Source organism: Entamoeba dispar, genomic scaffold (genome assembly GCF_000209125.1).
Source record: "Entamoeba dispar SAW760 scf_1105229459247 genomic scaffold, whole genome shotgun sequence".
NCBI lineage: Eukaryota > Evosea > Mastigamoebida > Endamoebidae > Entamoeba > Entamoeba dispar.
In genome coordinates, this window is record NW_001853597.1 from 1 (window position 1) to 26,042 (window position 26,042).

The 26,042-nt window shown below is 26.6% G+C and overlaps 12 protein-coding genes across 12 annotated transcripts, besides 37 other annotated features; 8 read left to right on the forward strand and 4 right to left on the reverse strand.

The window, feature by feature from the left end:
- Window positions 1-668, reverse strand: EDI_186580 (uncharacterized protein; the record flags this gene model as incomplete). The annotated part of the gene is made up of 1 exon (XM_001735545.1): window positions 1-668. A coding segment is annotated over one exon (668 nt), but the record flags the coding sequence as incomplete, so codon positions are not given.
- A 116-nt stretch (window positions 669-784) lies between these two features.
- Window positions 785-855: a sequence feature (AT_rich).
- Window positions 838-1,356, forward strand: EDI_186590 (uncharacterized protein; the record flags this gene model as incomplete). Its single annotated transcript, XM_001735546.1, has 1 exon — window positions 838-1,356. The coding sequence occupies one exon, from the start codon at window positions 838-840 to the stop codon at window positions 1,354-1,356; it is 519 nt and encodes a 172-aa protein (XP_001735598.1).
- Window positions 1,343-1,450: a sequence feature (AT_rich).
- A 39-nt stretch (window positions 1,451-1,489) lies between these two features.
- EDI_186600 (FACT complex subunit SSRP1-A, putative) lies at window positions 1,490-2,626 on the reverse strand (the record flags this gene model as incomplete). Its single annotated transcript, XM_001735547.1, has 1 exon — window positions 1,490-2,626. The coding sequence occupies one exon, from the start codon at window positions 2,624-2,626 to the stop codon at window positions 1,490-1,492; it is 1,137 nt and encodes a 378-aa protein (XP_001735599.1).
- Window positions 1,500-1,609: a microsatellite.
- Window positions 1,536-1,619: a microsatellite.
- Window positions 2,204-2,238: a sequence feature (AT_rich).
- A 167-nt stretch (window positions 2,627-2,793) lies between the features above and the next one.
- Window positions 2,794-5,100, forward strand: EDI_186610 (RAB GDP/GTP exchange factor, putative; the record flags this gene model as incomplete). Its single annotated transcript, XM_001735548.1, has 1 exon — window positions 2,794-5,100. The coding sequence occupies one exon, from the start codon at window positions 2,794-2,796 to the stop codon at window positions 5,098-5,100; it is 2,307 nt and encodes a 768-aa protein (XP_001735600.1).
- A 79-nt stretch (window positions 5,101-5,179) lies between these two features.
- Window positions 5,180-10,198, reverse strand: EDI_186620 (uncharacterized protein; the record flags this gene model as incomplete). The annotated part of the gene is made up of 1 exon (XM_001735549.1): window positions 5,180-10,198. The coding sequence occupies one exon, from the start codon at window positions 10,196-10,198 to the stop codon at window positions 5,180-5,182; it is 5,019 nt and encodes a 1,672-aa protein (XP_001735601.1).
- Window positions 5,723-5,767: a sequence feature (AT_rich).
- Window positions 7,912-8,001: a sequence feature (AT_rich).
- Window positions 10,054-10,101: a sequence feature (AT_rich).
- A 242-nt stretch (window positions 10,199-10,440) lies between the features above and the next one.
- Window positions 10,441-10,506: a sequence feature (AT_rich).
- Window positions 10,507-10,638: 132 nt separating this feature from the next.
- Window positions 10,639-10,670: a sequence feature (AT_rich).
- Window positions 10,671-10,699: 29 nt separating this feature from the next.
- Window positions 10,700-10,737: a microsatellite.
- Window positions 10,738-10,761: 24 nt separating this feature from the next.
- Window positions 10,762-14,558, forward strand: EDI_186630 (pyruvate carboxylase subunit B, putative; the record flags this gene model as incomplete). Its single annotated transcript, XM_001735550.1, has 2 exons — window positions 10,762-10,914; window positions 10,977-14,558. The coding sequence occupies 2 exons, from the start codon at window positions 10,762-10,764 to the stop codon at window positions 14,556-14,558; spliced, it is 3,735 nt and encodes a 1,244-aa protein (XP_001735602.1).
- Window positions 10,933-10,953: a sequence feature (AT_rich).
- Window positions 14,551-14,647: a sequence feature (AT_rich).
- Window positions 14,648-14,666: 19 nt separating this feature from the next.
- Window positions 14,667-14,761: a sequence feature (AT_rich).
- Window positions 14,762-15,020: 259 nt separating this feature from the next.
- Window positions 15,021-15,074: a sequence feature (AT_rich).
- EDI_186640 (uncharacterized protein) lies at window positions 15,073-16,266 on the forward strand (the record flags this gene model as incomplete). The annotated part of the gene is made up of 1 exon (XM_001735551.1): window positions 15,073-16,266. The coding sequence occupies one exon, from the start codon at window positions 15,073-15,075 to the stop codon at window positions 16,264-16,266; it is 1,194 nt and encodes a 397-aa protein (XP_001735603.1).
- A 37-nt stretch (window positions 16,267-16,303) lies between these two features.
- Window positions 16,304-18,481, forward strand: EDI_186650 (uncharacterized protein; the record flags this gene model as incomplete). The annotated part of the gene is made up of 1 exon (XM_001735552.1): window positions 16,304-18,481. The coding sequence occupies one exon, from the start codon at window positions 16,304-16,306 to the stop codon at window positions 18,479-18,481; it is 2,178 nt and encodes a 725-aa protein (XP_001735604.1).
- Window positions 18,322-18,399: a microsatellite.
- Window positions 18,482-18,802: 321 nt separating the features above from the next.
- Window positions 18,803-19,399: a repeat region.
- Window positions 19,400-19,838: 439 nt separating this feature from the next.
- Window positions 19,839-19,947: a sequence feature (AT_rich).
- Window positions 19,948-20,000: 53 nt separating this feature from the next.
- Window positions 20,001-20,843, forward strand: EDI_186660 (rab6, putative; the record flags this gene model as incomplete). Its single annotated transcript, XM_001735553.1, has 4 exons — window positions 20,001-20,040; window positions 20,090-20,143; window positions 20,188-20,557; window positions 20,606-20,843. The coding sequence occupies 4 exons, from the start codon at window positions 20,001-20,003 to the stop codon at window positions 20,841-20,843; spliced, it is 702 nt and encodes a 233-aa protein (XP_001735605.1).
- A 21-nt stretch (window positions 20,844-20,864) lies between these two features.
- Window positions 20,865-20,921: a sequence feature (AT_rich).
- Window positions 20,922-21,041: 120 nt separating this feature from the next.
- Window positions 21,042-21,213: a microsatellite.
- Window positions 21,214-21,216: 3 nt separating this feature from the next.
- Window positions 21,217-21,371: a microsatellite.
- EDI_186670 (phospholipase D, putative) lies at window positions 21,309-23,111 on the forward strand (the record flags this gene model as incomplete). Its single annotated transcript, XM_001735554.1, has 1 exon — window positions 21,309-23,111. The coding sequence occupies one exon, from the start codon at window positions 21,309-21,311 to the stop codon at window positions 23,109-23,111; it is 1,803 nt and encodes a 600-aa protein (XP_001735606.1).
- Window positions 21,685-21,708: a sequence feature (AT_rich).
- Window positions 22,077-22,142: a microsatellite.
- Window positions 22,837-22,889: a sequence feature (AT_rich).
- Window positions 23,102-23,265: a microsatellite.
- Window positions 23,163-23,320: a microsatellite.
- EDI_186680 (uncharacterized protein) lies at window positions 23,225-24,790 on the forward strand (the record flags this gene model as incomplete). Its single annotated transcript, XM_001735555.1, has 1 exon — window positions 23,225-24,790. One exon carries the CDS (start codon window positions 23,225-23,227, stop codon window positions 24,788-24,790), a length of 1,566 nt encoding a protein of 521 aa, XP_001735607.1.
- Window positions 23,338-23,465: a sequence feature (AT_rich).
- Window positions 23,519-23,620: a sequence feature (AT_rich).
- Window positions 23,827-24,130: a sequence feature (AT_rich).
- Window positions 24,247-24,358: a sequence feature (AT_rich).
- Window positions 24,519-24,555: a sequence feature (AT_rich).
- Window positions 24,751-24,934: a sequence feature (AT_rich).
- EDI_186690 (uncharacterized protein) lies at window positions 24,852-26,035 on the reverse strand (the record flags this gene model as incomplete). The annotated part of the gene is made up of 2 exons (XM_001735556.1): window positions 24,852-25,172; window positions 25,223-26,035. The coding sequence occupies 2 exons, from the start codon at window positions 26,033-26,035 to the stop codon at window positions 24,852-24,854; spliced, it is 1,134 nt and encodes a 377-aa protein (XP_001735608.1).
- Window positions 24,964-25,008: a sequence feature (AT_rich).
- Window positions 25,083-25,107: a sequence feature (AT_rich).
- Window positions 25,172-25,217: a microsatellite.
- Window positions 25,258-25,311: a sequence feature (AT_rich).
- Window positions 25,573-25,748: a microsatellite.
- Window positions 26,036-26,042: the final 7 nt, after the last annotated feature.

A 26,042-nucleotide genomic window follows, 5' to 3' on the forward strand; every position in this document is an offset into this window, starting at 1 on the left:
TTTGTTGTGGCATGATCAGATATTACCATAACTCTTCTACCATCATATGGATCATCAGGAAGACTCTTCTCATCTCCATAATTCGGAAATATAATGTTATTCATAAATTTATCATACGCTTCTTGTACTTGTCGTTGTTTAGCCATTCTCCTTTCCCTTAAATTGATTGGATGAAATTGTTTAATAAACCATTCATTTCTTCTATTCCTATTAAAATACGTTTCTGCTTCTTGTTCTTCTTCTCTTCGTTTCTCTCTAAATCTCATTTCAGATCGACTACGTGGTGAAAACATTCCACTTTCATCTTCTCTTCGAATATCTCTTCGTGGTGAAAGATATGGCTCATCTCTTCTCATTTCTCTTCGTGGTGATAAGTATGGTTCTTCCCTTCGAATATCTCTTCGTGGTGAAAGATATGGTTCTTCTCTTCGAATGTCTCTTCGTGGTGATAAGTATGGTTCTTCTCGCCTTACTCCTCTTCGTGGTGAGTACCCATTCCATTCGTTATGTCTTATCATATCCCATTCTCGTTCATTCATTCTTTCATTCGTTCGGTCTCGATCTCGTGGTTTAGGTGAATAACTAATTGGAGAATCACTCATACTGTCATCAGGAGAATACCTCCTTGAATAATAATTACTTGAAGAATAACTTCCTCGATATGACATCACTCGTTACTCAGGCTAATCAAGATCTCGATAATTACTATATTTCATTTCTTAAGGATTTTTTGCTCTTTTTAGGGTTTTATTTTGTGTTTTGATAAAAACAAAAAATCGTTGTGTTATTTATTTTTATGATAAAAAAGGAAAAAATTGTTAAAGAACTAAAAAAATTATGATTTTATTATTTTTTGTGTTAACCATATTGATTAGTATAGTACATGGCCAATATCCTACTACTACACCTCAACAACAACCCAATCAACAAACGAGTTCCCAACAACCTAATCAACAAATAAATACACAACAAATTATCCCACCACAAATTAATGCAACAACATTTGATAATAAGGCATTTCAAAAACAAGTAAAAGCAGATTTTGAAGAGGCTCAGAGACAAAGAGTTGTACAATCAAATGAACAGAAAAAAGTTGATCATTTAACACTAAGTCAAATTGAAGCACAAAGAAAACAAGTATTTGAAAACTATAATAAAATGAAATTAGAAGAAAAAAGATTAAAATTAGCTATTCATGGAAAACTTCCAGGGCAAAAAGCTGATTTAATTTCTGATCCTTTATGGAAACGCATTGGTCTTCCTGATCCAAGTATTAATACAACAAATCCAAATATGACAAATGGGACAAACCTAACTTATCCAAACCAACCTTTGTTTACACAAAATAAAAAATAAAAGAAATATAAAAATCATTTTAGTTAGTTTTGATTATTTATTTTCTTTCTTCTAACTTAGATTTAATATAAAAAATTCATTAATTTAATTATTTCTTGTTCTTCTTTGTTTAATCTAAAATGCTTTTAATGATTTATTGTTGTTCCTCTTCATCATCATCATCACTTTCTGACATAATATCATCATCTCCTGATTCTTCTTCTTCTGCATGATATTCTTCGTCATTATCTCCACTATCATCATCTTCTTCTTCCATTCTTCTTTCAGTGTTTTGTAATGTTTCTTCTAATTTTAATTGGCTTTCTTTTAAGTATCCAACTAAGTTTTCATACTCATTTCTATTCATTCCTGTAAATTGTAAACTACCTCTTCTTCCTTTCAAGTTGATTACAAAATCAAATGTTTTATTATCATTACTTGCATTCATTCTTAAAATATCAACACTCTTAATATCCTTAAACATTATAATTCTAATTCTTTTAAATACAAAAATAAAACTATCACTCATTGGGAATAAGAATCCTTCATTCGTACTTAAATTACATTTTAAGAAATGACTGTCATTAGTTTTAAACTTATGTCCTGATGAAATGATTGGCACATTACATAAACTTCTAAATAACTCTACAAAAAGATCTAATTCATTGTCTGTCATTGATTCTTCTAATCCAGTTTTATTTTCAAACTCTTTTGTTAAATGTAATTCTGCTGTAACTTCTTCATTTGAAGATAATTCCATAACAAGACATTCATAAATACTTTTTCCTTTTTTTAAAGGGTTAGATAAATTAAGAATAAAGAACGATGTATCTTCATCCTTTCTAAGTTTATAATAACGAACAATATCTTTATAATTAATTTTAAAATCATAAGTTTTATTTTGTACTCTCACTGAATCTTCATAAATCTTTACATCATAATGCCCTTTTGGTGATAAAAATCCAATGTTCTCAAATAAACAGACTTCTTTACCTGCTGCATTAGTTGGAGTAACTTCAGCAATTCTATCATATAATTCTGTTGCATTATCTTTATCATTTTGTTGTTCAGTTTGTGGTGCAAAAAATTTAATTTCAGATAGTGCGTCTCCATCCTTAGAATCATCAAACTCAATTGAAACTTCAGTTTTATTGGAGATAGAACTTTTTGTAAAATCTTTTGGATTCATATCGAATATTAGATACCCGTCATGTGTTAATTGAACTGAACTTTTATCAATTTTTATTCTTCCCCAATTAAATCCAGAAACACAATACTCTTTCTCTTGCATTATTTGAGTATTTATTGAATCTTTTTTAAGTTCCTTTTAAATTATTCTTTACCATCATAAATAGTATCTTAATTTTTCTTGATTTTTTCTAAAACAAAAAGACAAAATTCTTAATACCAAAAGTTAAAAAACTATAAAAAAAAGAAAATAAAAAATGCAATTTTCCCATGAAAACTACAAGAACTTATGGACACCGTTCTGTTGTTTCTGAACAAATATGTGGAACCAATGGGAAATCAAGTCCTAAAAAATTCATTCATGAACAGAACAACACTTCTTTAAAACAACTTGGATTAAATTTTGAACCACTCGTATCAACATTTATTTCTATGCATGGTGGGGTATGTCTTGAAAGTACTCGTCTTCATAATTCAATATTTATTAATAATTCTCCAATTATTTGTGACATGTTATCTTCTGATGTTGGAAGGTATGCTGTGTTATGTGCATTACAATTCTCATTAACTTTATGCCTACCTCACGATACTATATCAATTCCAACACCAGAATTTATTGTTTCCCATCTTATTCGAAGACATCCAAAAAGTAAAGCATTTATGGCATTGAATGGTACTGTTGGTATATTGAAAAATGAAGTTATTAAATATAAAAAGAATTCATTAAAACTATGGAAATGTCAATACGATCTTATGCATGAATTTCTTACTAAAGAGTCTCATGTCCAAGAAGAGGAAACAGACTTTTGTGTGAATGTATTAGGTGGAGATATCTTACACACTCCAGTCGGTGCAATTCCTATCTTAGTCATTGATGAACCATTTAGGTGGGAAGGTTGTTCTTGGGGGTGGGGTTGGGATACTGTTGATAGTTGGAAAGTTACTAGAGTAGAATTTATAGATAATAACATTGACCAATTACTTGGGAGTGATTTCCCTAATTTACGCTATATCGAACAAAAGAAAAAAGAAGAAGAGTTGAAAGAAACAAGCCCTTGTGTTTTACAAGAAGAAATAAAGATAGAAAAAACTCAAGAAAATAGTGATGAAATAAAACCAGGAAATAAGGAAGAACAACGTCAAGAAAGTATTGATATTAAACAGGAGTTTATAGGACAAAACGAAAAAGATATTGTTGAACAAGAAAGTACTAAAAATGGTTCTGACCAAGAACATGAGTCCCCTTCAGATGAAGATACTTTTAGTCAATTTACTGTTTCAGATAATAAAACTTTAAAGAAGAAAACAATCATTATAAGCAAAAATGAAAAGGACCCAAATCAACGTTCTGAAGTTATTAGTATGAGGAGACAAACAATTTCAGGTATTATTGAAACAACGAAATCACCTAATGACACTTCTTTAATTGGAAGATCAAAAACATTCAAAGAATTACGGAACAGTAAAACAATATCAATTAAGATAGAACCTAGTAAAACAGAAATAAAAGATGATAAAATTTCTATTTCAGAAGATTATAAAATTCCTAAGTATTTACAAAAAAATGAAATGGATAAAGGACTTAAAGATGGGTATGAAGTGTTTAAAACTTTTCTTACTTTTTCTTGTAATATTACTATTCAAGACTATATACTAGTTTCCATTAAAAGATTTCCAAATTTAGTTAAAGGAATGGGATTGAAAGAAAGAGCTGAAGTTATGTACGATTTGATGCAAGGGGTAATGGACCGTACTAACAATTCACCAATTAGATTAGATGGGTTATATAGAAAAATGTTTATTAAACATTTATGGGAAGTCTTCACAACCTCTCTTTTTAATTTTCTTTGGCCACCCATTATTGAAAGAAATGAAGGAGATGTTGTATTTGAATGTAACCAAAGAGACTCAGAATTAAATACAATTATTTCAACACACCAATTTGTGGCTCCACATCATTTTGACTTAGGCTTTTTAGAAAATGATTTAGGAAAAAGAGGGATTGACCTTATTAGTAAAGAGTTACGTCTGATTAATTCATATTGTTCACCGAGAAATAAATCATACCAAATTTATAATTGTTTCAAATTAGCAACTGAAGTTGTTGGTCGTCTTCAATCAACAGCAGTTTCTGCTGATCTTCTATTGCCAACTATTATTTATTGTATTATTTATTCTTCTCCATTAAATTTAGTATCTACTATAGAGTATCTCACGAATTTCACACCAAAATGGGCTGGATTACCTTCAGAAGTAAGTTATTATATTGCACATATGCATAGCGCAGTAAGTTTTCTCATGAGATTTAGTCAACGATCATTAACAATATCTCCAAATGATTATTCACTGTTTTTATATTATTCTAAAAGAAGAGTTAATCCATTCATTCGTCCAAAAAGTATTTTATTGAAAGAAAATATTACATGGAATATTGATAAAAAAGAAGGAGAAAGTGAAGTTAATGCTATTTTATTTAATGTTTCAACAACTGATTTAGATGAAGACGATGCACCTGTTTTATTAACATGTTATGCACAGTTACTCTCTGATAATAAAGTGTTGTTAAAGAACCTATAAAAAAGTGTTAACTTTGTACATCCATAAAAAAAAACGATAAAAAATTTATTCAATCATTTTTAAATTCATTCAAGTTTTCTTAAACAATGTATTGAGGAGTATTTCCTTCTTTTAATAATATTCGCTCATCATAAGTAAATAATGGAGCATAATAAACGTCCCACATATCTTTATGACTTTCCCAAAATTCTAATAATGCATTTTTCTTTGAAGTAATACAAGATTTAATAGTAAATGTAGTTGAAGCAAAATCAACAAGAACCTTCACAAGGAATTTAGGAATTTCAGTTTTATAAGTTGAAATTAAAGATAAAACAGCAAGAATATAAGAATGTTGCTGAGATTCATTAGAATCTTTTTTAATTGCATTAGTTCTTAATTGTTCAATTCTATGACATACATTTTCAATAGGATGGAAAATATCAATAATAGTAAATAATACGTCAGATGTAATTAATCTAATTTGAGTTTGATTTGATTGTAATAATTCAAATACAAAGTTCAACATTCTATCAATATGATTTTTTGTAATTTGGAATTCGTGCACACAAATTGTTACTGTAAAGTTTCTAGATAAGATTGAAAATTGATTTACAGCGTTAGAATATTTCTTCATTAACTCATATAATTTATTTAAATATAATTCAAATGAACATTTATTTAAAAAGATTGAAGAATAATTTTCTAATGTTTCTACAACATCATTCATTACCCCATGTGTTGTCTGTGCATATGTTAATAATTTATCATAAATACTAAAGAGAATTGGTAAATGTTGATTATTAATAATAAAAGATTGATCGCAATTTGGGAATAATACTTTTGATACAATTTTATAAGATGATGGAAGTGCAATTTCATCAGTCCTAATTTCTTCATTATTAATAGGTAATTCTTGTACAGTTTGTGTTATATAATCTAAAAATCCAATCATTTGTTGTGGATATAACATTTGATTAATAACTGATTTTGAAGCAAATGTAATTGCACATTCACTAATTTGTTCTGTTGGATTTTTTATAATTTCTTCAAACCTTTTTATAGCAAATGGCATAATATCTAATCGAATGCGACTAATATTTAATAAAAACATTTCAGCTAAAATACTTTGTTTTTTAGATGCAATTTGAATAAAATCTTTAGTAATTCTTGGGTCTGCTCTGCCAGAAAATAAAGCATGTAATCGGTTAGCATATGCATAGACATCTTCATATTGTTGATTTAACACATCTTCAAACATCATAACTAATTCTTTTTTTAATGGTTCAATTTCATTAACTCCTAATGACTGTAATCCTTCAACACATAACTGGAATAATACAATAGCACATCTATAATCTTCTTTAGTTTTTCTTCTAAGTTTTTCATTTGCAATATCTATTAAAACTTCAAATGCTTCTTTTCCTAGTATTTGAATAAATCTTAACATTAATACATAATCATTTAAACTAATATACTTTCCTTCATCTTCATCTTCATCAGAAACAATATCTTCTGCAGTAATCATTGAAAGATTTTCAATATATTTCTTTAATAATTTACGATCAAAGAAAAATTGTTTTAATAATTCTTTTTGTTCTTCAGGGAATTTGTAATGAACTGAATCAACAAGAAAAGCAGCTACATTTTGATATTTAGTAGTATAATTTAATACAAAATTTCCATGTGAATCTTCAATTTTTCCATTTAATATTTCATTTTCATTTATTACATGAACATGATGTCTAAGCATTTTACTATACTTTTCATATTTTTTAATATTTTCTTGACACTCTTCGTTACCTCTAACCACTACAACAACATTTCCATGGTCTCCAAAATGTCTAATATAATTCCTTAATAATAGTCCATATCTTTTTGGTAATGGCGCTTGAGCCACTAATTGTTTTAAACAATATTCGACAAATGAATTAGGAAGTTTATTATGTGTTAATAAATATGCACTAATAAATTTTTGTAAAAAGGAATGGGTTAATGGATGAACTTCACTTCCTTGATATAGTAATGTTAAAAACTCTTCTGGAATTTCTTTTAATTGAAAAACAGGACTTGATTCTGCTACTAATTGGAATTGTGAAAATAATGTTGTTAGAGGAGTATTACTAAATACAGAAGGGTCCTTAAAATGTACTGTAATAAAGTGTTTAAAAATATCAAAGAATATTGGAAAGTCATTCATTGGTAGATGACCGACATAAGTTGATATTAATTTTAAACCAAAGATATATGGCTTTACATTTTGATCAGTAATAATAGTAGGCAAATGAGAAACTAATTGTTGGACAATATATTTGGCATTTTCTTCTTTAAAGAAATTAGATTGATTAGCATAATTATGAAATTCTGGATCAGAAATACAAATAGCAAGTAATTCTTCTTCAATAAATACATCTATATCTAAAGGACTTATTAAAGAATCATATATATGCCCTTGTAATTGGAATAACAGTGTTGTTGCTTGTTCATAATATAAAATTGGTGGAAATTTGTTTTCAAATGATCTTTTTGAAGGATGAACTAAGAATGAGATACAACTTGGTTCATATGAAGAACTTTGTTTTTTAATATAGATCCTAATAATCTTAAGATATTTCTCAATTATTTTATTATCATCTTCAAAACATTCCCTAATACGTTGTGCTCCTGTTACAATAATTCTTCCAATATCTTCCCATTGAATTCTTCTTTCATATTGTGACTCTAGTTGTTTTCTTATACATTCATATTTATTAGGTAATTGAACGTTGTGTTCTCTAATATCGTAAAGAATACTAGCACCTTCAACAAAACATTCTAAAACATCTACAATAGAATAAAATTCATTTCTTTTATTTTTTAACTCATTTACATTAAATAAACATATTTCTTTTAATTTATTAAAATAAGTATAAATATATTTATCATAAACTTGTTGAAAGAATTCTTTATCAATAATAATTTGTGGATCTTCATGGGCATTTGGAGTCATCTCATAATAATTTTCAAACTTCATTGGATATGTTGGTTTAAACAAAGGAAGAGAAAAAGTAATTCCACCAATTGCACAAATTTTTTTACAACAATCAATACTTTGTTCTCTAATTTTTTCTTTAGGATGTACATTAAAATGATCCAAAATAATAAATAATTGTTTCTCATATTTTTTAAAATTACATCTAATACTTAATGTTGAATATAATAAACTTAAACAATACTCTAGTTCATTTTCACTTAAATTAATTATCGAATATTGTTCCCCATTTTGATGACACATCTTTGATAATACTAAATTCATTAATTTATTTACAAAAGAATTAGAATAATATACAAGAATACCAATAATTACATTCATACAATCTAAAAGTGTTGTGGTATCATTTAAATATAATAATATTCTTTCTTCAATAATTTTTCTATGTTCACTTTCAAAATGAAGTAATGTTTCAAGTGCATTATAATATTCATTTGTAAATGGAAATACATCAAGATTACTTACGTCTTTCATTAATGATATTAATGATGCAAAATATTCAACTAATAGATCTGGAAGAATAAAAAAAATGCTTCGTTGTATAGAATCATTAGCTACAGTATTTGGTGGACTATCAACTAAATAAAATTGTTTTGATAATGTTATGATAAGATCTACAACAATAGAATTAACATCTGGAATTGTAGAATTATATCTATGTAATTGAAATACTAAATTTACAATATCAACAGCTACTTGATCATTATCTTCAATAAGTTGTGGTAATATTTCAATAAATAATGACACAACTACAAGAAATGTTTGTAAATGATGATCATCAGGTTTACAATTTATTAATTGACTATATTCTTCTATAACTAATTTACATACTCTCTTTCCATCAACACACATTAACCAACGAATAATATCTTTACATTCTTGTGGTAATTGTTCACTAAAGAACATTGGTTTCATTGTTTTAAAAATAGTATCAACAAAATGTTGAATAGACTCTTTATTTAATTGATTTAATAATCCTTCATGTAAGAAATAAACTACTAACCCTTTAAGAAAAACAAATACTGTATATAATCCATCATTATCTCCTGCTATTGTTCTATGAACTGACTCAAAAAATATACGAAGTTTTAAAAGTATTGGTGATATTTCATTTGTATGAACTTCTTCATGTTCAATTAAAGAAATAATAAGTAATGAAGCTACAGTAAGAAAATCATCATCATCTGGTTTAACAACAATAAGACCTTTAAATGGATTATCTACACCATCTAAAATACCATCCCCTCCATTAAATTCATAAAATAAATCATGGTTTATTCTATTAAATATAAACTCTATATCATTTTCATTTATATTAACATTACTTTGATTTGTTAATACATCAGTTAACATTACCATCATAAAATAATCCATTGCATCACTTGTATAAATACTTTCCCATTGATCCATTAATTCTCTTAAATATAAGTGTTGTGCTTTACTAGGCATGAATGTATTAACAAGAAATGATTTCTTTAATCCATTAGTAACACCTGGAAATAAATTAATTCTATCAATAATTTCTTGTGCATCTTCTTCTTTAAAGAAATTCTTAAAATGTAACACAAGAAATCCAGAATTGAAAGCTAACTCAGTAGAATTATTATTAACTTTTTTAAATGCATGGCGATAATCTAATTCTAACCCTTTAAACGTATCTTTAGAATGATCTCGAAAGTGTATTCTTCCAAATATTTGATCGGCATCATTAGAACATGTAAATGAAGATAATTCTGTGTCAGAAACACCAAACATCCCTTTTACATTAGCTGATGATAAAACTAATTCAATAATTAGTGAAATAGCTTTTTGTTGTTTATTATAATAATATTTATCACTAATACCATTGAAACAAAATTTTACTAACTCTCTTATTTCTTCATCAGTAAGACCTATTCCAGAATAAAGAAATTCTTGAAAATTATTAAGTACATGCTTTAATGAAATATAATCTTTTTTTAATAATTCTTTATTTAACTTAAAAATAAATTCGTGTATCTCTTCTTGTAATACAGGAATTATTGGAACGTATTCTTTCAAATAACAATTCCATAATTGCATGATAGGATCTGGTTTTTGTTGCTGCATATTGTCGTGAATGATTTTGAAGTTTTTTTTCCTTTTTTTTGGTCCATTTTAATAAACCCTATTGTACCAATCTCTTTTTTGTATTTTACTTTTCTCTTCACTAGTTCACTTCATCTCATATCCATTCTGTTAACTATGACAAATGTCATTCCTTCTTTTTAAAGTATCTTTTTCGTTCAATTCAATTCTTCTCTTTTAGGTCATCCTCATTTACTGTTATATAAAACGAAAATACTTTTTCGTAAAATAAGAAATAAAAAACATAAAAAAAAAATCAATAACAATAAATAAATTATTCATATTAAATTCAAAACAAATCAAAAAGCATTTACTCATTATCTTTTCTGTTTTCTTCAAAGTTTTTCAATTTCTTTAAAATAACGAAACTAAATCATCCAAATTTGAAAAAAATCAATCTTTTTTTTCAAAAAACAATCAAGAAATTATAAATATAGTAAATTAAATTATAAAAGTTATTGTTTGTCTTAATTCGACTAGTATAGAAGAAGAATAAAAATAAAAAGAAGTAAGAAGAAGAACTTAATAATCAGTTAAAGATTTAAATGGAACAAGAGCAAGAGTTGTTTCAAGAAATTGCATCTGTAGATTTTCTTAATTTTTCATTTGGTTCTAAAGCTTACAGCCAACAATTAAAGGATGCGTTTAAACGTTCTGGTTTAGTATGTGGAGTTACGTGTCTAATTCGATATATAAATGTTTGTTAGTATCAAAACTATTATTTATAAATTAAAAAAGAAAGAGGCAATAACAATTACAGGGAATTAAAGTGGTTTGGATGAGACATGAATTTGATTTTATTGGAGGTTCATTAGGATGTGCTGAAGGTGAAAAATTATCTCGAGGATTTGAATACGCTAGTTCTGAAGGATTACCAGTTATTATCGAAATAAGATCTGGAGGTGCTCGTATGCAAGAAGGTACATTATCTTTAATGCAAATGGCTAAAGTTAGTGTTGCTGTACGTGCATTTAAAAGTAAACATTTACCATTTATTACAGTTTTCCAAGACCCTACATTTGGTGGAACAACAGCATCATATGCTATGCAATCAGATATTAGAATTGGAGTTTATGGAGGAAGAATTGGATTTGCAGGTGAAAAAGTTATTTTAAACACTGTTTATAGAATGGATCAAGAAGCATTTGATAAAGCATGTCCAAAAGGATTTCAAAGTGCACAATTTCTTCATGACCATGGACAAGTTGATTTGGTTGTACAACAAGATGATATTGATTCAACTGTTAGTAATATACTTCGAATACTCAAAGCTAAACAAACAGGAGTTATGATTGATAAACCTATCGAAGTAGAAAAACGTGGAACTATTGAAAGAAAGTTTTCATACACTACATCAAGAACTGATACAAGGGTACAAGCTATTGATATATTAGAACATTTATTTGATGGATTTATTGAATTGCGTGGAGATGGAAAACAAGGTGCTGATAAATGTATAAGAGGAGGAATTGCTCTATATCATAATTATCCATGTGTAGTTATTGCTACAAGAAAAGGACACAACCCTCAAGAAATGATTGAGTCAAATTATGGTATGGCATCTCCTGCTGGATATAGAACTGCTACAAGACTGATGCTATTAGCTGAACAATTTGCTCTTCCAGTTATTACATTAGTTGATACTCCTGGTGCTTATCCATCATTTGAAAGTGAAATTGAAGGACAACCTGAAGCTATTGCCACTTCATTATTGACTATGGCTGGATTAAAAGTACCAATTATAACTGTTATGGTTGGAGAAGGTGGAAGTGGTGGTGCATTAGGTATTGCTATGGGTAATATTATTGGAATGTTATCAGGTGGATATTATGGAGTTATTACACCAGAAGGAGCTGCAAGTATTTTATGTAGATATAGTTCAGACGAAGATAAAGCAAATAGATTCCATCATGATTGTGAAGAAATTTCCCAAAAACAACAAATTTATTGTGTTGATCTTAAAAGACTCGGAGTCATTGATGAAATTATTGATGAAGTGGACAAAGAAACATACGATAATTGCCCAATTTTACTAAAGAGAGTTAATGAGTTTATTACTAATTCTTTAACAACATTATTAAAAATGGAACCTTCTGAACTTGTTTTGACTCGATCAAAGAAGTTTAGATTAATGGGAATTTATGGTCATTGTAATCCTACTCCAAAGAATTCTTCACCTGTTCCTCGTTTAGGTGGGGCTACTCCTGCACCAATTGCATCATATAAACCAGTAGCAACTCCACAACAAATAATTACAACACAATCAGGAAATGCAGCTGGATTAATTAATTTTATTGCTGATGTAACCGTTAATGCAAATATTAGTTTAAGAAATAAAAATGTACCATCAGATTGTTTTGTTATTAAACATCTTGAACCGGAAAAAATAATTGAAAAAGCAAGAATTGATAGTCCTAAAGGTATTTTAGATAGTCAAGGACCAGATGCTCTTGTTGACTGGATTAGAAATCAAAAAGAAATATTAATCACTGATACTACTATGAGAGATGCTCAACAATCATTATTAGCTACTAGAGTTAGAACTGCTGATTTATTAAGTGTCGCAGAAGAACATTCCTGTCAATTAGACCATGCATTTTCAATGGAAATGTGGGGAGGTGCTACATTTGATGTATGTTATAGTTTCTTACATGAGTCACCATGGGAAAGATTAAGGTTATTAAGAAAAAGAATACCAAATATTTTATTCCAAATGTTATTGCGTGGAAGAAATGCAGTTGGATATACTAATTATCCAGACAACCTTATTAAAGAATTTGTATTCCAAGCTGCTAAGAATGGAATGGATGTATTTAGAATATTTGATTGTTTTAATGATGTTAGTTCAATGGTCACATGTGTAAAAGCTGTTAAGGAAGCTAAAAAGATTGCGGAGTGTTGTATTTGTTTCACAGGTAATTTCATGTCACCTGATGAACATATTTATACATTAGATTATTATAAAGAAGTGGCTAAAAAGATTAATGAGATTGGAGCACATTGCATTGCAATTAAAGATATGGCAGGTTTATTTAAACCACAAATGGCAAAACCATTTATGAATGCAATGAAAGAAGTTACTGATCTTCCTATTTTCTTCCATTCACATAATACTAGTGGAACAATTATTAATACCCTTATTGCCTTAACAGAAGCTGGAATTGCTGGTGTAGATGTTGCTTTACCAGCAATGAGTGATTGTACTTCACAACCTTCAATGGGAGCATTCTTAGCTTGTATTGAAGGAAGTGAGAGAGCTCCACAAATTAATTATCGAAAACTTGAACGACTTGATTCTCATTGGAGAAATATCAGAAGTTTGTATTTTACTAATGAAAGTGGTATGAAAGGAGGAACTACAAAAGTGTATGATCATCAAATGCCAGGAGGACAATATAGTAATTTACAAGCCCAATGCAAAGCACTTGGATTATGGGAGAGATGGGATGAAATTACTAAGATGTATTCAGATGTTAATAAAGTATTAGGAGATATTATAAAAGTAACACCATCAAGTAAAGTAGTAGGAGACCTTGCACTCTTTTTAGTTAATAAAGGATTAAAAGCAGAAGATGTATTAAATCCAAACATACCAATTGAATTTCCAGAGAGTGTAGTTGGATTAGCTTCAGGTAAATTAGGATATCCACATAGAGGATTTCCAGATAAATTTATTGAAAGGGTGTTAGGAAAAAATAAAGTTATTAAAGTAAATGAAAAATTAGTTGACATGGACTTCAGTCAAGCAAAGACTTATTTACAAAATAAATATGGAAGAGTTTTTAAAATGGAAGAAATAGTTAGTTATGGACTTTATCCAAAACAATTTGAAGCATATTTAGAATTTTATAAGAAATATGGCGGAGATTATTTGCTTACATTACCAACATTAGTATTTTTATATGGAATGAATATTAATCAAACTATTAATGTATATTCTATTGATCCTGATAACTTAGAAGATGTGACTATTAAATTAATTAGAGTTGGTCCTTTAACTCTTGAAGATACTAGGTCATTAGCATTTGTTGCTAATGGATGTAGACACGATGTAAAAATAAATGAAACTCAAGGACAAAGATGTACCCTTCAACCAGCTGATAAAAAGAATATTACTCATTTAGCATCACCATTATTAGGAAATGTTGGAACAGTATTTGTTAAAGAAGGAGATGAAGTTGTAAAAGGAGCACCTATAATGACAGTAGAAGCAATGAAAATGAAAATAACTGTTGGTGCACAATTTGATGGTGTTGTTAAAAAAATAGTAGCCTGTGAAGATTCAAAAGTAGAGAAAGATACACTTCTTGCTATTATTATTCCAAGTACTACAGAAAAATAAAGAATTATTGAATTTTCTTTTTATCAATTTGTTAATTATAAGAATTTTATTGGAATAATTAATTTTTAATGTTTATAAGATATAAAAATGTTGTTTCTTTGCCTGTTGTTTAATTTAAAATTCAAATAATAAATAATTTTAACATAAACTAAAATTATTCTATAAAAATAAAAATTTTTCTCTTTTATTATTTTTATTTTTTTGTCTATGGAAAAATTTAGGGTATTACTAGGAAAAACGGCTATCAAGACAGGCACAAGAAACAACAAATATTTGGATAAATCAATAAAAGTTAAAAAATATCCCGATAAAATAGTATTCAATAACGAAAAATTTTTAAATTTAGAAGTAACATTAGTGGTGATTTTCTCAAACGGAATGCCTATCGATAAAGAATGGAAAAATGTCAAATAGAAACAAGAGAATATACAAAAAAGAAAAGAATATTTGCCTGCCTACTTGAATATAAAAGAAAATTTTGAAAAAAATAAATTACAAATAATCATTAATTAAAATGGTTGTATCATTCTTCATTGTTGTTTTTCTTCTCTTTACTCATCAATCTTTTGCTCAAACTTATCAAGGAGAGCATTGTGATCTTGGATGTTTATTAAATAAACTTAATCTTACCATAGAACTTGGTAGAAATGATGCATGTGCTAGTGATATTGGAACTGCTCAAATGTGTTTTAAAACAATAAATATTAATTCAATTGAACTTAATGAATTAACTGCTACAGAAGATGATGTAACAAATCCACAATCATTAACAGTTAATGTTGGAGTAAACAGTATTTATGCTAAAGCTGTTTTTTGGTTATACAAAGATAGTGATGCAGAAGTTGGTGAAATGGAGTTTACTGTTAAAAATATTAAATTGAGTGCAACCCTTGATTTTGAAACAGAAGAATATCTTGGTTATAGTATAGTTAAAAAAGTCTTTACTACTATAACTGTTCAAGATGGAATATCTTTTGATAACGTTGTTTGTACTTGTTATGATGGAGGATTTTTCACTGACCATACTTGTTGGTGGATTAAAACTACTGTTGGTATAGCTAGTGGACTTCTTGATACTATTGTTCCTAAAGTACTTGACAGTCAAATGTCTAAAATTGAAGAATCAGTAAACACTGCTTTAACTGATTTATTTGCTGATGTCAATGATAATTATATTAAGCCATATATTGGTAATCTTGATCCTCAATATATTCCTGTTCCAGAAGGAATGATAAATGTAACTGAAAGTTCAATGTTTGATATGGTTTCCTGGGCAACTACTTACTTACTTGGAGGTAATACTTCACTTGGATTAAATAATTTAATTAATAGATTCACTCAAGATACTGGAAATATTGTGGTTGGATCAAATGGTAATGATACATTCTCAGATTTATCACCATTGATTATTGAATTATTAACTTTCAATGACATTGAATTAGGTGATCTTAATGCTACTTTAGATTTTGGAGTTACATTCTTTAATATTAGTGGATTAAATACATGTAGTAAAATGGAGTTCTTTGAGCCATTAAGAAATACTATTGATCCTGTTACAAATCAATCAGTTTGTGAAGAGTTAGATACATGTGATCAACAATTAAAACTTTCATCTGGTCTTGATCGTTTAGAAATTAATGTAACATTTGCACTTAATATTACTTCTAATAGTAGTACATTAGATATGGGAAGGAGAAGTATTACATGAAGAAGGTAATTTATATATTAAAGTAACTGATAATTATATGGAAGGAAGAATTCAAGTTGCCATTCCAGAAGGACAATTTGAAGAGTATTCAAATAATCAATGTACTAATCTTACTTGTTGGTTGGCATTATTCCAAAATGGTACTGGTGTTCCATACATTAGGTTTAACACATCAATAGATTCTTTACGTTTAAGTGCTGGATCACCTGATGCAACAAGTGAATTAGATGAAGGGGTTCAAAGTTTAATTAATTCTGTTGCTGATGTATTTATTAATAGATATAGAGCGGTTATTCCTGTATTCTTAAATGGATTAGTCAATAACCTTGGAACTGGTTTTATTAATGATTTCCTTAATGATAATTTAAATGCTACTTGTGAAGAAAATCCTGATCCTGAAGTAAAAGAATATAAACCAGCTGTTGTAGCATCAACAATTTCAATTGCAGTTGTATTATCTATTATTTTATGTGCCATTGCTATTATTGTTTTAGTTGTTAAATGGAGATTTGGAAAGAATCATGAAGAGTCATCTGTAACAACTACTGGAGAAAGTAAAGAAAGTGACTCATCAAGTGAAGGAGAAAAAGAAAAGAAACCATTTTTACAAAGATTAAAGTCATTCCCATTATGGTTCTGTAAACAATGGTTAAGAACAGACGAAAAAGGAGCATCATTATTCCTTCATCCACACGTTAATATTGTGATTAGAGTTATTATGCCATTCTTAATTCTTTTGAACATTGCATTATTTATTACATCTAATACAGGTACTGGTGCTACAGTTAATGCATATATTTCAATTGGAAGTAGTCAAGTTATTACAATGCCAGTTTCTGATTTTGGATTGATGAATTCAGTAGAAGATATGTGGACAGCTGGAGTATATCCACTTGCTGTTTTAATTATGGTATTCTCTGGAATTTGGCCTTACACTAAATTGGTAATTTTATTATTCACATGGTTTATGCCATCAACATTAGTTGTTCCTAAAGTAAGAGGTATTATTCTAAAAGTATTAGATGCATTAGGTAAATGGTCTATGCTTGATTCATATGTTATGGTATTGATGATTGTTGCATTCTACTTTGATATTCCATTGCCAATTAGACATCCAGAGTCTATTAATGATCCAGTTAAGATCAATTTATATGTTTATCCAGCATATGGATTTGTTACATTAATGTTAGGAACTATTGCATCATTAATTATGTCACATGTAGTTGTAGGAGTACATAATGTAGTTCTTCATGACAAACAAAGTAATCGTGGAGAAGATGGACTTAAGTGGAGACCATTATTCTTCTATTGTAGATTCTTAGTTACAAAGATTATTGTTCCAATCTTCTTATTTATCTCATTTGTATTGTTAGTGATTGGTATGTTCTTGATTTCATTTTCATTTGATTTCTTAGGACTTGCAGGATGGGCATTAGCTATTCTTGGACAATCTCCACGAAGAGAATTCTCTGTTGTTGATCTTGGAACACAACTTCCAGGTGCTACTAGAGAACCAAACAGTTTTGCTGTTAGAATAACTCAAATAGTGTATTTCATGACAATCATTGTATTACCAATTCTTCATATGGTTTCATTGTTTGTATTATGGTTTGCACCATTGCAAAGACGATTCCAAAGTTTCTTGTATCATTGTTGTGAAGTATTATATGCATGGTCATGTATTGATGTCTTTGTAGTTTCAGTTATTGCTGCTATTGTTGAATTATCACAATTTGCATCATTTATGGTTGAGCCATATTGTTCAGCTAAAATTCCACAACTTGGAGCAAGTATTGATGATATTGTAGCGGAATTCTTTGGAGATGAAGAACTTATTGATGGGCATGAAACATGTTTTGAAGTTAAAGCCAACCTTGAAGGAGGGTGTTGGTTATTGTTTGTAGCAGTTATCATTTATACAATTTGTTCAATTGCAATCATGAAGATTACAAAGAGATGTCTTGCTAAACGACTTCCAACTGAAGAAGAAAGAGCTGTAATGAATGGAACAAAGATTGAAATGGCAGAAAATCAAGAAGATGATAGTGATAATACAAACAAAACAGAAGAAAAGAAAGAGGATGATAATGACAGTACAAACAAAACAGAAGAAAAGAAAGAAGAAGATAATAATGATGTACCTTCTCCTCAAGAAAGTGAAGAAGAAGAGTTAAATTCTGAGTCAGTGAAAAGCGAAGAAGAAAATGATGAGTAAGAAAATGTTTTTAATGAAAGGATATAATCATCTAAAATTAATGAACAGATAAAATGTTAATTAATATTTTATTCAGTATTAATGTTTTCTTTTTCCTTTATGAAGATTATTAAAAATTAAAAGGAAATATTTGAGGTGTGTTTTTTAGCTATCAGGTCTGACTTTAATTTTTGTCTAAAACAATAAGAGGTTAAACAATAGGTTAACTAAGTAGTCGTTTTGTCTTTTCAGTGATTGTTAATGCAAGGGACAGCACAACAAAATAATTCGTTGGTTAACTCTTATTTCATAGTTTTTGAATTTTTAATAAAATAAGAAAATTAAAAAGTAGTTAATTAAGTATTAATAGAAATATCTTCTATTGTTCCTTGCTCAGGGGAGACTACTAATCCCGTCCCTTCGCTTAAAAGTATTTGTTCTTCAACTTTTGGATTATTCTTTGTTTTTAGTTGTTGAACTGTGAGAATTTCCTTTTCTCATTTTTAGTGTGGAATAAAGTATTTTAAACATCCCTTATTTAAATATTCATTATTTAATTTCTTTTTAATTTCGATGGGTTTAGATTTCTTCTTCTTCATTTTCTTATTTTAAGGAGAGTATGTAATTACTACTGTATTGCTTTGGGCTAATATTCTTTTAGCCTCATCCACTTGACCCTTTTCTTTTGATAATCTTTCTTATATTATCAATTATACTTGTATTCTAACAAGTAATAATAACATCTTTATAAATACCCATTCGTTTATTGTCAATGATATTCTGTCATTGCACATAATAAACACTGCTATTCTTGCAGTACCGGGTAAGATGTTTTTCTAACCAAACGCTACGTCATAACCAGTCCATAACTGGGGGGAATCGAAGGATGGAAATATTTTAGGGTTCTATGTGGTGTCTCTGACGTGCTACCTTCGAATCATTTTTAATAAAATAAGAAAATAATAAGATGAAGAAATGGGTTTTAAAGAAATAAATAATCAATAAATTAATTCCAATTTAATACAACTTTTTGGTATTTTGTAATACTCGATGTGAATAAACAATTATTTAAATTCAACTGTCATTCTGTCATTTTTTAAAACAAACTTATTCAGACACGAAATGTCTAAAACGTTGTAATAAAGAAATAGATATTCAGTATTTATATTTATTGTTTTGCAACGGATAAATATATAAGTCTCTTGTATAGGAATTATTTTTTTGAATTATTTTAAAGTACTAATTTGAAATAGAGCAGACCTCCATCTCTTATCTTCGATAGGTGAAAATAAACAATCTTCGATAGTTGAAATTAAACAATACCACCAATCAAATTAATATAACCACTTCTTTTTAACAAATGAAAACATTACTTTTCATTAAAAAAATTAGTAATATTAAACTCTAAAATTTTTAACACAAAAAAAGTTTAATATCATTAAATCAATTTAATTTTTGTTTTTTGGTATTTTTATATTTTTTTTATTGATTCTAAAACAAATCTTACAAAAAAAAACTGGGTATTAATTATTCAGTTCTCATGGCTGAAAGAAATGTTTTAATCACTATTGCCTTATGTGGTTTGTTTTTAGTTCAACTAGAACTAGGTAAATAACTGATTATAAATAGGAGATGCAAGTGTTGGAAAAACAGGAATTTTTAAACGTTTTATTAAAGATCAATGTTTGTAATCATTTACAAATGAAAAGCCAATCACTTATAAATAGTCAGTAAAAATGAAAAATCAACAATTTCTTGTGATGTAGCTTGTAAGAAAATGAATGTTGATGGAAGATCTTATAATATTCAATTGTGGGATACAGCTGGACAAGAAGTATTTAGAGCTACTACTTCAACCTATTTTAGAAATAGACATGTCATGTTATTTTGTTATGACATTACAAAAAAAGAATCCTTTAACCATGTTGAAGATTGGATTAAAGAGTTTGAGCAAGTCCAACGAGAGTCAAATAAAACGATTAAATTTTTAATAGGTTGTAAAAAAGATGAAAATGCTAATCGTCAAGTCACTTCAAACGAAGGCAAATTCTTTGCTAAACGAAATAATATGACACATTTTGAATGTTCTGCTTTGAAGTTTGTTCTTCGAATTTTCTTTTTTATTTGATTATTACTAACACATAGTGGAGAAGGTGTCACTGAAATTTTTGGAGCTGCTATTGCTGAATTACAAAAGACTGGGGGAATTATTGACCTTGATCCAACTAAAGACATTAACGTTGTCCAAAGACAAAAAAGACCAACTATTTCACAACCAAAAACTTCTTCTAATCAACAAAAAAATAAAGAAGACACTACAGTTGACATTCAACAAAATCTAGCAAGTGGAGAGTCTGGAGAAGAAGAAGCTGGCTGTTGTTGATTAATTCATATTGTCTTGATCATTTTTAATAAAAATAAAAAATTGTTTTATCTAAAGACTTAAAAATAAATTTTTAAAGAATTTGTTCTTCTGCACTCTGTTAATATTATTATTTGTTTCTTCTAAATTCAATACAAAAGTTATAACTTTGAAGTTTTATTTAAAAGATATAATACAACGAAGAAGAAGATAAGAAGTAGAAAATAAGAAAGAAATGAAGAATAAAAGAAGAAGAGAATTGTAGAAAGATAAGAGAAGAAGAGATAAAACAAAGAAATAATGAAAAAGAGAAGAAAAAGAGAAAGAAGAGAGAAAAAGGGGTGGGGGAAGGAGAAGATAAAAGAGAGAAATAGAAGAAGTAAGAAAGAAACACAAGAGAATAAAAGAAGAGATAAAGAATAAGAAAGGAAAGAAAAGAGGAGAAAAGGAGAATTGAATCTAAAGGGAAAGAATAAAAAAGAGAAAATGAGAAGAAAAGACAAAAGAGATAAAAGAAGAGAAAGAGAAAAAAGAAGAGAAATGAAAAGATTAATGATTCGAATGTTTCACAAGAAACAAGATCAAAGAATTGTAGGGAAGATAGAAGAGAAAGGGAGACAAGGAGTTTTTGTAAGAGAGAAACCAGTATTTTGTGTACCAAGTAATGGGAATGAAGTTAAAGAACTTATAGATGGAGAAGAAACGATGAAAGAGATTGCGGAAAGGATAGAAGAAGCTAAAGAGAGTATATATATAACAGATTGGAGAATAGATCCAGAGATAATTTTAATAAGAAGAGGAACACATAGATTAAAAGGGAAGACATTAAAAGAAATACTTGAAAAGAAAGGAGAAGAAGGGGTTAATATTAAAATAATAATATATTCATCACCAATATTTATGGATATAGTAAAAGGAGAAGAAAAGAGAAATATATTAGAAGAAAAAGAAAAGATAGAATGTTATTGTCATAAATGGATGATGGGATATAGTCAACATGAGAAAACTATAATTATTGATCATAAAATAGGATTTTTAGGAGGGATTGATTTAGCAGAAGGAAGATGGGATACAAAAGAACATTTTATAGAAACAGATAATAAAGAAAAAGGGGAAGAAATAATTAAAGAAGAATGTTATAATACAATGATAAATAAAGAAGAGAATCAAGAAAAAATAAGATTACCATGGCATGATATTCATTGTAAAATTGAAGGACCAGCAGTTAATGATATAGAAAGGAATTTTATAGAGAAATGGAATAAAATATGTAAAAAAGAAGAAAGAATAATAAAAGAAAAAGAAGAAAATAAAATAAAAGGAACGATGTCAGTTCAAATAGTTAGATCAAATTCAAAAGAAGCAGGAGGGAAATATAAAGTTGAAAGAGGATGTTATGAAGGAATAGTTAGAATTATTGAAAGAGCAGAAGATTATATTTATATTGAAGAACAATTTTTTATTTCAAATTATGGAGGCAAAAGAATATGGAATTTAATAAGTTTAACAATTGGAAATAAAATAATTGAAGCATATAAAAAGAAAAAAAAATTTAAAGTAATTATTGTAGTTCCAATTTGGAGTGAAGGAGAATTAAAATCAAATATTGTTAAAACAATTATGAAATTATTTAGAAAAACAATAATAAGTGGAAAATTAAGTTTAATTGAAAGAATGAAAAAAGAAGGAATTAAAAATATAGAAGAATATCTTAAAATATTAACATTATATACATTTGGAAAAAAAAAAAAAGAAGGAAAAGAAATAATTATTGGATCACCAATTTATGTTCATAGTAAATGTATTATTGTTGATGATCAATATGTTTTTATTGGAAGTGTTAATATTAATGATAGATCACTTATAGGAGAAAGAGATACAGAAATTGGAGCAATTATTGTTGATTCAAATAAAATTGAAATTGAAATTAATGGTAAAATAAAATATGTTAATAAATTTGCATTAAATCTTAGAAATAGAATTTGGTCAGAACATTTAAATTTAGAAGAAATAGAAATTAAAAAATTAAAAAATGATCCTATTAAAATTATTGATAATATTATTTATCCTATAAGTGAAAAAAATACAATTATTTATGAAAAAAATTTTGATTTCTTTCCTTCAAATAAATATCCTAAATTTATAGATTGTAAAAAACATCTTTATCCAGAATTAATTGGTGATAAAAAATATTTAAAAGATATTAAAGGACATTTTATTAAATTTCCATTAGGATTTGGAAAAGATGAAAAAGCATCTCTTGGAATGGGAAATATATTAATAGAATAAATAAAAAATAATAAAATAAAAAATATAATAAATCTTAAATTAATTCGGGATAAATTAAAATTTAAAAACAAAAAATAAAAGAACTAAGAAAGAAATTAAAATTAAAAAATAAAATGGAAGAAAGTGAAATTATAGAATTAAAAGAAATAAAATATGGAAAAAGAAGAGGTCAAAATCAAAAGAAAATTAAAATTGAAAATATATATAAATTATGGGAAAACAATGGAATAATATATATGATTATTGAAAAAATTAGTAATATAATACATATTTCAATTATTGGAATTATAATTAGTGTAATTTGTTTTTATAATTTTAATTTTTTTAATAAAAGTGAAAAAATAATTATTAAAACATGGTGGAGATTAGTAATATTTATTATTAATGGAATAATGGTTGGAATTATGAATATTAAATATTGTATTAGTATTATTAAAATAATTAAAAAATATAAAACAACAATGGAATTTTGTAATAAAAAAGAAAATCAAAAAATATTTTATATTAATGAATGGGATGATGATATAAATAATAAAAAAGGAATTTGTTATAAACTTAATACAGAAAAAGGAAAAAAAATTCGAAATGAAATTGATATTTTTAATGGAGAAATAGAAATAAGTGAAAAAGAAATAAAAAATAAAATTTTACAAAAACTATCCTTTAGAGATGATGTTATATCTATTATTCTTAGAAAAATATTTAAAGAAATTGAAAAAAATAATATAATAATTAAATATATTCAAAAAGTTTGTCAAACAAAATATTTTATTAAATATTTAAATAATGTTTTAAATAAAACAACTAAAGAAATATTTTTAACAACACCTATTAATACAATAACACCAAATAAATTTAGTTATGAACATTATTTATATTTAAAAGAATATAAAGAAATAAGATTTATATTTATTGAAACATTTAAAAGAAAATTAATTATTAATTTTAATAATAAAATATTTATTAGTTTTATTGGAAATATATTTAAAATTATTTCTAATATTATTGAATTTATTTTACAAGATTTTTCTATTATTCTTAATAATACTTGGTCATATGGTGGAATTAAATTTTTACATCAAATTGAATTTAATCATACTCAAAAATATCATCTTAATAAAGCTCTTAAACATGCTAAAAATATTATTGATAGAAAAAAAAATATTAAATTGAAAAAAATTATTGTAAAAATTATTAAATTTATACTTATTGGTAGTTTAATAATTATGTTAATTTTTAATTTAAATGAACATGGAATTGAAAATTTTGATATTGATACTTCATCTGGATTATTATCTTTTTTAATTCCTTTTAAAAATTTTATTACTACAGGAATTATATTATTTTTTATTGTTTTAGTAACTCAATATTCAAATGAACCAGATTTTACAACTTCTTTTATTGAAGAAAAAATTAAACTTGAAAATTTATTAAATTATAATTTCCCTTCTACTGGTAAAAATGGAATTAATAATCTTAATGATTTTTATTTACCTAGTTGTTATGAATTATGTTTAAATGAATTATTTGCACCTTTTACTACTATAAATTTATTGAGAAAACAAGAAAATAGAGATTTATTTGCAAATGGATTAAATGAAATATGGTATGATGATAGATTTGTTAAAGATGATAGTCCTTATAATAATTCTTATTTTGAATTAACTCAATTTTTATAATCTTTTTTTTTTTTAATATTAAAATTGATTTTATTTAAAAAATATTTTTAATTTTAAAATATTAATTTAAATGATTATGATTTATTTCTTCTTCTTCTTCTTTCTTTAATTTATTAATTTTAAATAATATAATAGTAAATAAAAGTGATGATAAATATGAAATACATCCATTCATTAATAAATATATTATTGGTTTCAATAATATATTTATTATATTTCTTTTTTCTTCTTGTATTCCAATAATCATTATTGTTTCTATAATTTCTTTTATTCCTTCTTCTTCTCTTTTATCTTTTAATTTATATATTATATTATTACTTAAACCTAAAATTATTCCACAACTTCCTCCTATTAACCAACTTGACCAACTCCATTGATAATTCTATTTGATTATTTTCTTATTTTTTATTTTTTAATTAATTTATTTCAAACTTCTGTTTGTAATTGTGAAAATATTCTTACCCATGATATTAATATCATTAAAAGATTACTTAATATAATATTATTTATTATTATTATTTGTTTTTCCCAATTATTTCTTTTCATATTATTCATTTTATTTTCAATTTCTTTTATTATCCAAAATTTTACAAAAAAGATAATAATTCCACAAACTATTGCTTTAAAATAATTCGATCGAATAAATGATTGATGTTGAATTGGTCTTGGAATCCAACTTTGTTTTATATCTTTCATTTGAGTTCCAATATAATATCCAATTATTGTCATTATACTAATCATTAAAAATATAATTCCATTGTTTTTTATATTTATTTCTTGTTTTATTATTATTATTACTAAAATTTGACTAATAATTGGTATTCCTATTGTTTTAATTTTTCTTATTTTCCATTGTTTTGTTAATTTCCCTATTATAATTGATATAATTCCTGTAAAAATTATTTCTATATTTATTATCTTTCTTTTTATTGTTTCATCTCTTTTTATTTCAATTATTTCACAAATAATTAAACTCCAATAACAGCAATTTATTCCTATTCCAATTGAATTGACTATCATTAATAGTATTGCATTTTTCGGTTTATAAAATATATGTCCTAAAATATTTTTATAATTCTCTATTTCTTGTTTTTTCCCTTTATGTATCATTTTACCTAAACAAAATATTGTCATCCCATTCCCAAATAATAATATTACCATTAATAATATATCTTCAATTCCATTTTCTTCTCCTATTATATTCTCAGTGTTATTAATTCCGTGATTATCAATTCCTTCTTCCATATTTCTT